Raw genomic sequence first — 13591 nt, 5'->3', positions numbered from 1 at the left:
ATTCACATAAAATATAAAGATTGCTTTTGAGAGAAAAAGACAATAGTTTCAAATAGTTTCCCTCAGTAGTGAGGGGGAACAATCTAATTTTCCTACGAGGGAATTCTATAAAGCTTTGAGCCTTGCAATGGCTCCATGGGCCCTCCCAGAACACAGGCTCTCTATCCTGGGAGGTGTCAGACGGAGATCCAATTACATATTAAGGATTTCTACCTTGGTGAGTAAGAAGGGAACATCACACCAGGTGATAATAAGGGGTTCTTCTTTCAGAGTTCATGACTTCATGATTACCTTAGCTGGAGATTTTGCAGTGTCCCAAAATAAGGGAAATACTGCTATTAGATTGACTCACTAAGGTATCTGACTCATGCATGTGAAGCTGCATCCTATATTCAGAAAACAAAAACTTCGGACTCTGGAGTGCACTGGAGGGACTCTTATTCAACTATTCAGATTTCATAAAATGGAAAAGCTTAGAAAACTAATGACCTCCATTATAAGGGAAAACTAATAAAGATACAAAAAGCATTTTGTAATTTTTAAATGATTTATGAATGCTTAAATGTAGTCTCTACCAAAGTGGTCGTCCAATGGTATTTGGACAAGAGGTATTTTTAATTGCTATTATTGAAGTAAAAGTTACCAATAGTAGAATACTTTAATATTATAAAACATCAGGAATTTACTGAGGATGTAGCATAAAGAAAAACTAAAGCCATTAATAAAGCAAAACAAAGTCCAATGATTATTTACTACTCAAAACAATTTAAAAGTCTTCTGAGGCATATTCATTAAATGTTTAAACTTACAAAAATCAGATGGGGTCTTACCATCAAACTTGTCATATTTCAAATAGGCATTGGCTTCGGGCGTAGGAGTGATACTGGACATTGTGTGTGCCGCATCTCCTTCTCCGTCGCTTGCTAATTCTTGCTTAAGTTTGGTATCTAACCAGTTACTGACCATCTCCTGAGCTATCAATAAAACAAAAAAATCTTTCAAATATTTCAGAGCCTTTCTTTATTCACAGCTTTCATTCATTCAATACTACTTGGGCATCTATCGTGTCAACTACTGTTGTAGATGCTAGTAAAATAGCAGTGAACAAAACGAGAAAAGTAAACCTTGCCACTGTGATACTTATGTTCTTATTGGGAATGACAGGCAATAAATAAATAAGAGAAAAACCAAGAAGAGAAAAAGAAAAGGAGCACAGGAAATTGTGGCTGGAGTTGTAGGTTTATTTATTTTTTATTTTTTATTTTTTGCCAGTCCTGGGGCTTGAACTCTGGGCCTGGGCACTGTCCCTGAGCTCCTTTTACTCAAGGCTAGCTCTCTACCACTTGAGCCACACCACCATTTCTGGCTTTTTCTGTGATTAATTGGAGATAAGAGTTTGATGGACTTTCCTGTCCCAGCTGGCTTCTTACTGCAATCCTCAGATCTCAGCCTCCTGAGTAGCTAGGATTATAGGTGTGAGCCACTGATGTCTGGCTGAGTGTTTTGAGTCGGATGGTCAAAGAAGCCTGAGAATTTTGAACAAAAGAGTAAAAAAGGTAAAAAAAAATGAGCCATCTGAATACAGCAAGAAATATTATGCCACGAACTGGGAAACTAGATGCAAAGGCTGCAAACTGTTTCCAAATACTAGATTGTTAGAAGAATATCAATGAAGCCAAGAGGTCTGGAAAGGAATGAGGGAGGGAGAGTATAGTAAGAGTTGAAATGGAGGATTATCTTTCTTTTTATCATTACCAAATAGCTCTTATGTGTAGGGCATGGTGATTTTAAAGAAGAGATACATCTATTTTAGAATTACCTTCATCACTATTGATGTCATTATATCGCAGCTCTTAGAGCATGGGGTTTTTCTATATATTAATTGATGCCACAAAGCATTTAATATAGACAAAATAGAAGAAAAACAAAATTAGAGTGTCACAGTTGTCCCTATCTGTGATTTGTTACATGTGGTCAACTGAGGTCCAAATATCTTAAATGGAAATTTCCAAAAGTAATCCATGTTTTAAATTGTATACTCTTCTGAGCAGCATGACAAAATCCTATGCTTTTCTGCTCCCTCTCACTTAGGATGTGAATGATCCCTTTGTATCCCAGTGCATCCTCACTGGACACACTACCTGCCTGTGAGTCACCAGTTGTCATCTTATTTATCAGATGGACCATCATGATATTGCAGTGCTTGTGTGCAAGTGGCCCTTAGGTAATGCAGCCTAATGCTGTTGTTCATCTTGCTTCCAATCTCATGTGGGCACTGTATCATCCCACATTATTAAAAGAAGATGAGTATAGGACTGTAAAACATTTTCAGAGAAAGAGACCACATGCACATACCTTTTTACTATAGAATATAGGTATAACTGTTCTATTTTTTAAATGTTGATCACTTAGATTGTGCCACATTTATAAATTAAACTTAATCATAGGTATGTAAGTATATGAAAAAAGTCTATATAGGGTTTTATACTATCTGTGGTTTCAGGCACCTACTGGAGGGTTTGTCTTTGAAAATATCCCCTAGGAATAAGGGGGACTACTGTAGGAGAACTAAGTACAACCAATACCCTAGCAACAAATACTACTGGCTTGCAGAGGAAGGTAGAGGAAGGGGGAAGTTAATTATTTAACAAATCTTATATACAGTAATTAAAACATTTAGGTGTATAATAAAATACTTTGGTTAGTAATTGTCATTCACTAATAAGTAAGGTTTTACTATGAAGTAGTCTGACTATAAGAACAAAGAAAGGAAATTTCCTTTGGAGGTTAAACTATAATAACCCTTTCAGATGGGTCAGAGGACAGATGTACAGGCTACAGGACGTACATCAAAGAATGTTCCTCATAAGTTATGGCAGAGTATTAACATAGTTGATGAGAGCAGAAAAAGTGAATGAAAACCACAAACTGTCCATATAGTACATCCTGTGTGGGTCACTAGTTTTTCAGGATGTATCTTGAAATAGGTTATTTCAAGATAGAGAGGTTCATGGCCCAGAAAGCCTAAGAAATGGGGGTAAGTAAATATTAACAAAAAAAAAACCAAAAAAACACCTTTTGAACTTCTAGGGATACACATCCTGTTGGCAGGGAGGAAAATGGGAAATATTTATATTCAGGACATCAATGCCCTTTGTTTATCTCCAGGACCACCACCTAACTAACTACCTGAGACCAAGTGCCAGCACTGCTCATCTAGACCACTGCAATGGCCTCCAATTGGTTCCTTTTTCCTCTTATTTTCTCTCCATAAGCCAATCTTCATATATACATATATATATATATGTATATATACATATATAGTTTTTAACGTCCTGTTGTACTTCTAAAATCTAAATTCTGATTCTTATAATGCCCTACGTGATGCATCTCCTGTTGACTCCCTCCAGCTTATGTCTGCTGTGTAGTGGCAGCCTCCAGGATCTTCCTTCGGTTCTTCATGGAGAGCAAGTTTTTCCATACATAAGGTCTGATGTCCCCTTTCCCTCTGAGAGCTCTTTCCTCAATCACTGCTCAGCCGAATTCTTGCTATTCAGATCTAAACTTGAATGATTCGCGACTATTGGTAATTTGTTTTTCATTTTCTTTATACTCCACCTAGAATGCATATTCCATGAAAGGGCCTTGACTGCTGTGCATATCCAGTACCTCCAGTCCATAAAACAGTAAGTAGTATACAGTCAGAACTAAGTAAAAATGTGTTGAATAAATGACGAAACAAACAAAATTGTCAGCAATGTAAATAATCCAAATAGGAGCTGGCTTGCAGAATATCCTACTGTGATTCCCTCAGTATTTTCTCCTTCATCGTCTTCTTGGCTGGTTTTTCTAGATCCTTTGACTCTCTAAATGGTATAGTTCCTCAGATAATCAGTAACTAAAATACTGAATTCTAAAGCAATGAACTAGAGGTTTGTGGGTGAGGTAGAAATAATCTAGTTTTGGAGTCTCTTCCTAACAAATAAAAGGTCACATTATCAGCATAATATCAGATCAAATTAACATGCCACCACATGTGCTAAAGAATATATCATACAACCCCTATCAGTTAACTACTACTACAGCCTCTAGATGTAGGTAGGTCTTTAGGTTCAGGAAATGTAGAAAGTAGCAAAAATTAAAAACAAGAAAAATAAGAAAAGTTTCTATTCTATACTTTGAAATGCACTATGAACTATGCCTTAAGAACAGCTAACATCACAGGAAAAAATCCCCGTACCTTCTGTATAGACTTCATCATACTCCTTTATTTGCTCAGATGTTTCCAAATCCATCATTTGGCTCCAAAACCTTCCTGGTAAATCAGAATTTCTGGCACAAAATGCATTTGAAACTGCAAACTCTGAGGCTTTCTTCACTCTCTTTAGTAGGAGAGAAAAAAATCATTAAGATGATAAAAAACCTTGGTGAGGATTACAGGGTGTTTTTCCTATTCAATAATCTGATTTTGACCAACTACTAAGCTTCTTTCATTTTCTTTTCATTTTTCTCATGTTTTGAGGGAACTCAACACCAAATTATTTTTTACTTTCACAGGTAGTTCCAAATTAATTATGATATTTCACTAAGTTATAACAGGTTTTCCTGCAATGTTTATGATTAAGTTATTTAAGTTTTAGATAACATATGTTTAGATCATTAGCAATGAGATCCTGAAGTGTGGATATTTTATTAGTTTTCTTGCCACTAGGATTTGCATAGGAGTATGAATCAGAGAGTGAATAACAATTTCTCAAATTACTACTCCTGAGAGGAACCTCCCATCATATATTAGCTAAGTACAGTTTCAATAATAATTTAAATAAGCAATCACTGTCCAAGTAGTCATTCAGAATGTCCTCATGCAACCACGAGAATTTAGAAAGAACATAACCAAATCCACAAGATAGGAAAAGGGAATTGTGAAAGTGGGGGAAATGATCTTGGAATCTTGATTTATCAGCTTAATACAGAAAACACTTAATTACAACTAAGCCTCTGGCATTCTCCCTCCCCATAAACTTGTTTCTCATATGATCAGAGCCCCTAGTCCTGCAAATTGGGTAGTGCCTTTGTTTTAATCCTTCAGAAGGAAACCTGTGGTCTTTTTTCTCAATCGTAAGTTGTTCTCTCTTTCTTTCCCCCTTTCTTCTTTCTCCCTTTCTCCCATCTTCCCTTCTTCCACATGTTAGGACTCTACTGTCAAAATGTATTATAGTAACTGTGTCAACATTTTATTCTTTCATCAAGTCCTAACTGAAAGCTAGTTCCAGCCTTGTCATGGTCATTAAGGGAAAAGGGAATGTAAAAATTTGTTCTTTTGGGCTGGGAAGCTGGCTCAGTGGTAGAGTGCTTGCCTTGCATGCATGAGGCCCTGAGTTCAATTCCTCAGCACCACATAAGCAGAAAAAGCCAGAAATGGCGCTATGGCTCGAGTGCTAGAGCAGTAGCCTTGAGCTGAAGAGCTGAGGGACAGTGCCCAGGCCCAGAGTTCAGGTCCCATGACCGGCCAAAACAAAAAAACAAACAAACAAAATTTGTTCTTTTTTTTAAGCTGGGTTTTATACAATAGAATGTTTTCTAGAAGATGCTTCTTGTTTTAATAAAGGTTTGCAAAGCTCTTTGAGTTATAGCTGCAATCCACCCACAGTCATTTCTTAATGAGATAGAGGATCATATAGCACCACATGTGTGGTGCCTAGTATGGACACGGAGTCAAGATTTCCCCAGCTATTACTTCTCTGAAGGTTGGTACCACTGGGAATGCCAGCTGCTGTACAAGATCAGTGAAGAATTCAAACTGAGGCAGGAGAGAGTCTGGCATTTTCCATAAGAGTTTTAGGGGAGGGCTGGGAAGGTGGCTCAGTGGTAGAGCGCATGCCTTGCATGCCAGAGGCCCTGGGTTCGATTCCTCAGCACCATATAAGCAAAAAGAAAAAAGCTGGAAGTGGCGCTGTGGCTCAAGTGGTAGAGCACTAGCCTTGAGCTGAAGAGCTGAGGGACAGCGCCCAGGCCCAGAGTTCAGGCCCCATGACTAGACCCCCCCCCCAAAAAAAAAAGAGTTTTAGGGGAAGAGCCATCCCACAGAATGCAAAACATTTGTAACTTGTTCCTCCCAGCTCCTACTCCAGGACCTCAGGACCAGCTGACTGGACCCCCTTGATTCCTTCAAACAAGACAATATTCAAGGCCACATACTCTTACTTCCTGTGCCATGACAGGCCTATTATCATGCTGCTCAGAACAAGACAAAGTACTCCCAACTGGAGAGCATCAAGGAGGGTTAAGGATACCCATGGCAGCCTGGCTAGCAGCTTGAGCTCTCTGAAAGTCCCTTACTTCCTGAGGGGTCCGCAAGTATTGCTCTATCTTACTATCAGAAATGTTTTCATTTCCAGTCACTGTGGAGACAGGGGATGTGCTATGGATCTGTTTTGGGGGCTTCAATATGCAGGGTGGGAGGAGAAGGGCAGGACTGGCGGGTCACTTCCCTTTGGGCACATTTAAGGAATTGTCCCCCACTTCTTCCTGTTCTTGCCCTTGTCCCTGAAGCTCCTCCTGGGACTCCACTTCTGCTGTCCCACGTCGAAAGGCCATGCGGATTAGCAGGTATCAGTGTTGGAGAAGGTCATCAATGTGCCTAACCACAGATTGCTTGTCAAGTTTCAGAATCTGCAACCAGGCCAGCTGCTCAGCCATCTGCAGCAGCACGGCCAGCAGTTCCTGCAAGCGGGAGGCAGCAGGGTAGGGCAGGCCCACATTTGCCAGTTTACAAAATGGGGCAAGGGAACGTGTTAGCCGATGTGAAGGCTGCAGAGACTGCCATGCTAGAAAAGCAGCTGCAGTGATGACAGGCAAAGAATGCCAACCGGTCACCAGCCATGTTTCATTGGCCAGCTCTACCAGCTGCAGTGTTCAAGACAGCATCTTGTCTTTGTCTTCCACGTATTTGGCTGGCATAGATGAAGCTGCTGCAGTATGTCTTCACCAAGTCTGCCAAGCACAGAGATGGCACATCTAACCTCAGAAGCTCCACTATCTGTATGTAGGTGCAAGAAAACATATTCAGGTCTGCATATAACAGGGTGCAAATGGTTCCTATGGTAAGAGGCCAGTCATGCTGCTGGTAGGTGATTAAAACACAGCAGCCCACCAACACCTGCTTTTTCTGCAGCCCAGCAGCACAGATGCCAGAGTGCCTGGATGCCTTTTGGTAATAGGCAATTGCTGTGTCCTCAAACGTTGGTGGTATCTAAAGGACTGGACAAAGGTCTCTCACTCGGCGAAGACCTTGTTGTTGGCTGCAACTAATTTGCTCATTTTCCCCAGTGCTTCGAGAATATGTTATTTCTTGGAGGTTGCCCTCATCGGTATAGGTAGTGGTTAGGGTCCCCTTGGTGACCATGCAGCCACAGTCAGAGCACACATGCTGGCTCTGCAAAGAGTGTGAGTCTTCCATGAGCTCAGTGAAGTCAAATCCAGGCAGGGCCTCCGCTCAGCATACCACTACCTGCCCAGCACCCAGGAAGTCTCTGCTCGCCTATTCCTACTTCCCCAACAGGACTGAAAATTTGTTCTTAAAAAGTATATTTTAGCCTGGTACTGGTGACTCACACCTTTAATCCTAGCTACTCAAGAGGATGAGATCTGAGGGTCATGGTTTGAAGCCAGCCCAGGTAGAAGAAAAAGCTAAAAGTAGAACTGTGGCTTTGCTCAAGGCAAAAATATCTCAGGATAGTGCCCAGGCAGGCCCTGAGTTCAAGCCCCAAGATGGACTGGGACACACACACACACACACACACACACACACACACACACACACACACACACACACACACACACACACACACACACACACACACACACACACACACACACACACACACACACACACACACACACACACACACACACACACACACACAGAATGTATTTTTAGTTGATTATTGCCATGTGAGCTATAAGCAACTCAAAGTACAATTAGTTCTAAGGCAAGTGAGACTGACTTAGAAAGAACCAATCACTTTCCAAAGTTCATTATTCAGTAACAATATTATATACAAGAATCTAATTTGTAAAGGAACTATTGTGCTATCCTTATGATCTGATATGTGCTGTTCATATCACCAGATAGCAAAAACAGAGGCCACAAAAGTGACCATTTCCTCAAGACCAAGAGATACAAAATATTTCTTCACATACTCTCATGTGAATATATTCAAATAAGTAAAAAAAACCAACTGCTTAATGCTTCATGAATAAATGTATATACAGATGCCAAAGAACTCCAATGGGATGGGATTAAGTGGTTAAGGTAGGTAAGGAGGATCGTTCAATGAAGGGGATCTCAAGCTGAGCTGTAGGGAAGGATGTGGACTTCCCTCTAGGAAAAGACAGGTTCTCTAGATTGAGAAATCAGCATGCATCCAAAGAAAGGAAGCATCTATTTGATAGAGGAGATTGGCCTGGGAGGAGGAGTCACACAGGGCATTAATACTATTTCATATATGTAGATATTATAGTTTGACTAATGGAAGACCTTAAATGCCCATGTTTCATCTAATGATACACAGAATCACCCTAAGCTCATGTATAGAGTACAGAGTTGACAGAATGTTTAGAAACTTTAATCAAGAAGCAGACTATACAGTAACAAGATGAATTGGTCTCTCAAATCAAGATGAAACAAATTTACATCATGAACTGTTGTGATCAGTACCAGCCAAGCATGTGCTTGATTCTAAGGGATTTCAACATCCCTGAGGATGATTCTGTAAGGTCTCAGCCTCAGTTTCCTTAATCCTAATCCATCAGCCTTCCCTTCAATTTCACTTTAGGAATCCACTGACATGATATGGCAGACTTTTTCATCCCTCAATTTAAACTCTATTGCTCCCATTCCAACATCCACCTTGTATCCATCTCCTTGTTTCAATCCTTACTCTGCATCACTAATGTTGGACTTAACAAAGTCTTCCAGTCACTATGCGCTATTTTGTCTTCTGAATCTATGAATCTTGTAGAGGACTCCCCTCTGTTCCCACTCAGTGTGGATGTCTAGCTGCTATCTTACATCATTCTCAAATTCCTGTTCCTTTCACAATAAAAACCTCAAGCCTGAATCAATCTAAATGGGCAATTTTTGGTACCATGAAAAATGATGATTACCTACTTCAGCTAGGTCCTTTATTGAAGACAGCCCTTCTCAATTTTCCTTTCCATGCACCATCCTCTTAGCCTTTTTTCAAAGAATAGCTGAGTGGACTTGAAGGGATCTGGCCCAAGGTTCTCATTGTTTAGAGTACACCCAGAGTTGGGATATATTAGGAAACAAAATCCTGAAAGAAGATAGAGAAGAGAACAGAGAGATAGTAGGGGAAGCAGGAGAAGACAGAGCCGCAAAAAAAGAAAATGGAGAAGGTTTATAGAAGAAAAAGATTCAGTCAGGGAGTCATTTAAAACAACAGTTTCTATGGAATGGAAACTGAAAGAAAATAGATGCTTTGTGGGGGTGGTACTGGGGTTGAATGAACTAATAAATAAAAACTGAAGAAAAATAATTGTAGGCAACAGAGAATAATAAGGTCCAGATTACATGTCTGAAGACATTAGATAAGAAAATAAAATCATTCAGCAATTAGAAAGAACATCAGGGTCAAATCAAAACTAATTGATTTTATTCAAGAGGGGAGATTTGAGAGCATAATGAAGATAAAGCCACTGAAGGAGCTTTAGAAAATTTTTAAAAAAGGAATGATAAATGCTGAGTCAAGTAGCTAGAAGAAAGTAGTATAGATAAGACAGAGCAGAATTTTATCTTCCTGTTTCTGTGAACTCTTCAAATCTATAGTAACTTAGCCCATTGCTAGTTACTATAGCTCCACAGGGCCCCAGTATGATACTTAACAGTACTGAACAACCTGGAATTACTACATATTGAGTACTCTTCTCAAGACCAGCATATGTCATGTGGATCTATTTTGGTTGTCTTCTGAGTCAGGCCTTCCGCACTATCCTAGAGGCCTTCTTTGGCCTTGTCTACATTAATGCTGCCTACCACATGCTTCCATTCTATCTTTAATTCTATCAGCTTTCAATAAATTATTTATGCCCCACTGAACTATAAACTATAAACTCTTGAAGGGAGAGGACTGTACTTTCCTGTGTCCTGCTTTTATCTCTAGTGTTCTAAATAGTGTGTTAGTACTTAGTAAATAACAGACAAATGGAGCCAGGTGCTTAGGAGGCTGAGATCTGAGGTTCAAAGCCAGCCTGGGCAAGAAAGTCTCTGATACGCTTATCTCAAATCAACCACTTAAAAAAAAGAAACCCACCAAAAACAAACACAACACACACACACACACACACACACACACACACACACACACACACACACACACACACACACACACACACACACACACACACACACACACACACACACACACACACACACACACACACACACCGAAAATGGAGCTATGGTTCAAGTGGTAGAGCACTAGTCTTGAGCAAAATAAATCTCAGGGACAGTGCCCAAGCCCATGAGTTCACCACGAGTTCAAGCACACACACACACACACACACACACACACACACACACACACACACACACACACACACCACACAAATGAATAATTGTCTAAAAATTACTATATCAGACCTAGCTTCTATAGTAATTATAATGCTTGCCAATTTATATAAGTAATAATAATATATCTTTCCTTAGGTAGAAGGATATTTTCTTAGGAAAATGTTGCATGACTTGGAACTATACAATGAATGAACTGACTATAACAGGTTGCAAAATTGACACCCAAGAGGCATGCTCCAGAAGTGGTTTAAAGGCACTTTTAACATATCTGGACTCAAAAATATACATTTCAGGACTGAAAGAGATCTCAGAGTTTACCTAGCCCAAACACCTCTGGAATGCTCAAATATATTATTAGCTTAGTGCTAAAAGGTGTTTAATAGTCCATTTGAATACTGCCAATGACACAAAATGCTCACTCCAGTTTTGGATTTCTGTAGACATTAGACAATTCTTGTGATACACATATATCTTTTTCTCACTGGTCCTTGTATCAGAGTAAGTATAGTACAATCTTTCTAGCATCTGAAGCAGACCACCACTCTTTTATCCACTGACTGCTTCCCTGATACTTTAATCCTCCTCATGTTAGACTCATAGCATTGAAAATAATGGATCTACACACTTGTTTTTTTCTTCATTCATATTAAATGATTTGAGGAAAACCAACAAAACAATGAAAAAATATTAACAAGTGTAACATTGAGGCAAAATACATAATCTCATGGCGATAAAAACTGCAAAGCGTATTGGAGAGCTGTCAGCACTTCTTTTTCATCCATCAGCCTGACTCTGATTTTCCTTTCTATCTTAATTTTGAAATACCCTTACCTTCATCCAGTGTTCCACATTGTCAGGGTCAAAAGCAGGCTGCAGAAAATATATACACAATATTAATACATAGCATCATCTTTCCAAACTTTGCCATTTAATCTATCCTTCTGATTAATGCATGCAGGGGAAAATTATTCTTTATTCTTTCCAAAGACCATTTCATAGGGAAGTTCAGCACTGATTTGCAATAAAAGAACACAGAACTCACAGTATAGGAAGAAACAAAGCTTTCTCTTGGACATTGTTTCTATTTTATGTTTAAGCTTACCTGAAATTGTACTTTAATTGGTCTGGAGTAGGGCCCAGGCATCAGTATTTTATTTAAAGCTCACGATTTAAAAGTGCTAGAGGGCTGGGAAGGTGCCTCAGTGGTAGAGTGCTTGCCTTGCATGAGGCCCTGGGTTTGATTCCTCAATATCACATAAGCAGAAAAAGCCAGAGGTGGCACTGTGGTTTAACTGGTAGGGTGCTAACTTGAGCTGAAGAGCTAACGGACAGTGCCCAAACCCAGAGTTCAGGCCCCATGACCAACCAAATAAATAAATAAATAAAAAGTTGTTAAAATGCTAGACACAAAACTCTTCATAAAAACCCAAAAGCCGCAAACGAGGAGGCTGCAATGCTTGGTAAGAAATGTACGCATTATCCTGCCCATGCAACTGTAACCCCTCTGTACAGTATGTTCACAAATAAAATAAAATTAAAAAAAAAAAAACCCAAAGCCGGCTCACGCCTGTAATCTTAGCTACTTAGGAGGGTGAGATCTGAGGATCGAGGGTCAAAGCCAGCCCCAGCAGGAAAAGTAGCTTATCTCCAATAAACCACTCAGAAAATCAGAAGTGGTGCTATGGATCAAGTGGTAGAGCACTAGCCTTGAGCTGAAGAGCTAGGTGACAGTGCCCAGGCCCAGAGTTCAAGCCCAAGGATTGGGGGAAAGAAAAAAAAAAGAGTCCCAAACAAGCCATGTTATCCAAGTAATTTCCTGGATAGAGAAAGGTGTATTCCTCTTTTCCCTCTTTTCAGGATTAGAGTGTAGCCACAGGCTTTCCTGTTTTAGCCATATTGTAGATATGGTTTGGTGTACAAGAACCAAACATTGGGACAGTACCAAAAAGAAAATGAGGTAGAAAACAAATTAATTTCCACCCAGATCAGTCAGCTATTAATTGAACTTAAAAAAATCAGACAATTAGGATGACTTTTTTTTCTACCCCCTAAAACTCTCAAAAGCTTGCAGAAATTCTCTCTATTTAATCACTTAACAAATGGAGGTATTTGCTTTGCTAAATATTCAGATGGGTTTTTAAATCAGGAGAGATCTAAATTTGTATACTGACACATAGAGATGGGAAAAAAATAATACTCTTTCACTTTCCTAACACTTCAGCCTCAAAGGACCCTACTGATTAGTACAACTGTACCAATGAATAGTTTGACACTGCAACAAAGAGTGAGCTGACCTTTAAGGAGCTATCTGGTTTTGCTTTCTAAAAAAAAAACTTCTAAAAATAACAATTAGCACTATTTACAAAAAGAAAAAAAAAGCTCATTCTTTTTGGAATCCTAAGAAATTATCCTACATTAAAAAATATTTTATCGGGGCTGGGAAGGTGGCTCAGTGGTAGAGTGCTTGCCTTGCATGCATGAGGCCCTGGGTTCGATTCCCCAGCACCACATAAGCAAAAAGAAAAAAAGCCGGAAGTGGTGCTGTGGTTCAAGTGGTAGAGCGCTAGCCTTGAGCTGAAGAGCTGAGGGACAGCACCCAGGCCCAGAGTTCAAGCCCCACGACTGGAGCCCCTCCCCACAAAATTTTATCATCAAGTCTATATTCAAAGATATTTGGATCCCATCTGTTATGTAATTAATACTTTGGTAGAAGCTTCCGCAGTTTCCAAGTCTCCACAATGTTCTAGTCTGTACCCTCTAGTATCTGGGACAAGGTATTCACTAAGTGGAATAAGTTCTGTGCACTTAGTTGCTATATTTAGGACAAGCCACAAGCATACTTGCCTGAGGTCCTCACAAAGGGCCACAAACCTATAAAATTTTTGTTGTTTTAGGAAAGTGTAACTGAAAGGTGTTAACAGGTGGTGAAACTGCACTGGAAATGAAAGAGGAGGGGAAAACAAAACAAAGAAGCCTCTCCCATTTTAGTACTCTCAT

General features: G+C 39.6%; 1 protein-coding gene and 1 pseudogene across 4 annotated transcripts in view; both read right to left on the bottom strand.

Annotated features, from left to right (window-relative positions):
* Ccdc191 (coiled-coil domain containing 191) overlaps nt 1-13591 on the bottom strand; it is a 65435-nt gene that overhangs the window by 50936 nt on the left and 908 nt on the right. For 3 of the 4 annotated variants that reach the window (XR_011373545.1, XM_070030200.1, XM_070030198.1), the window contains exons 2-4: nt 11426-11464; nt 4241-4382; nt 831-974 (exon numbers count right to left, since the gene is read on the bottom strand). Coding sequence is in view for 3 of the 4 variants with exons in the window: in XM_070030198.1 (XP_069886299.1) it covers nt 831-974; nt 4241-4382; nt 11426-11464 (325 nt within the window). In the remaining variant the exon portion in view is untranslated. Of the gene's footprint in view, nt 1-830; nt 975-4240; nt 4383-11425; nt 11465-13591 lie in introns of those variants that run through there. The other variant, XM_070030199.1, reaches the window with a different exon arrangement.
* Nucleotides 6274-11181, bottom strand: LOC138832627 (transcription factor IIIB 50 kDa subunit pseudogene; annotated as a pseudogene).

The sequence above is a fragment of the Dipodomys merriami genome, unplaced genomic scaffold, assembly GCF_024711535.1.
Source record: "Dipodomys merriami isolate MVZ:Mamm:240054 unplaced genomic scaffold, mDipMer1.0.p SCAF_2, whole genome shotgun sequence".
Lineage (NCBI taxonomy): Eukaryota > Metazoa > Chordata > Mammalia > Rodentia > Heteromyidae > Dipodomys > Dipodomys merriami.
The sequence above is the reverse complement of the archived record's forward strand: the minus strand, read 5'-3'. Positions and strand labels throughout refer to the sequence as shown.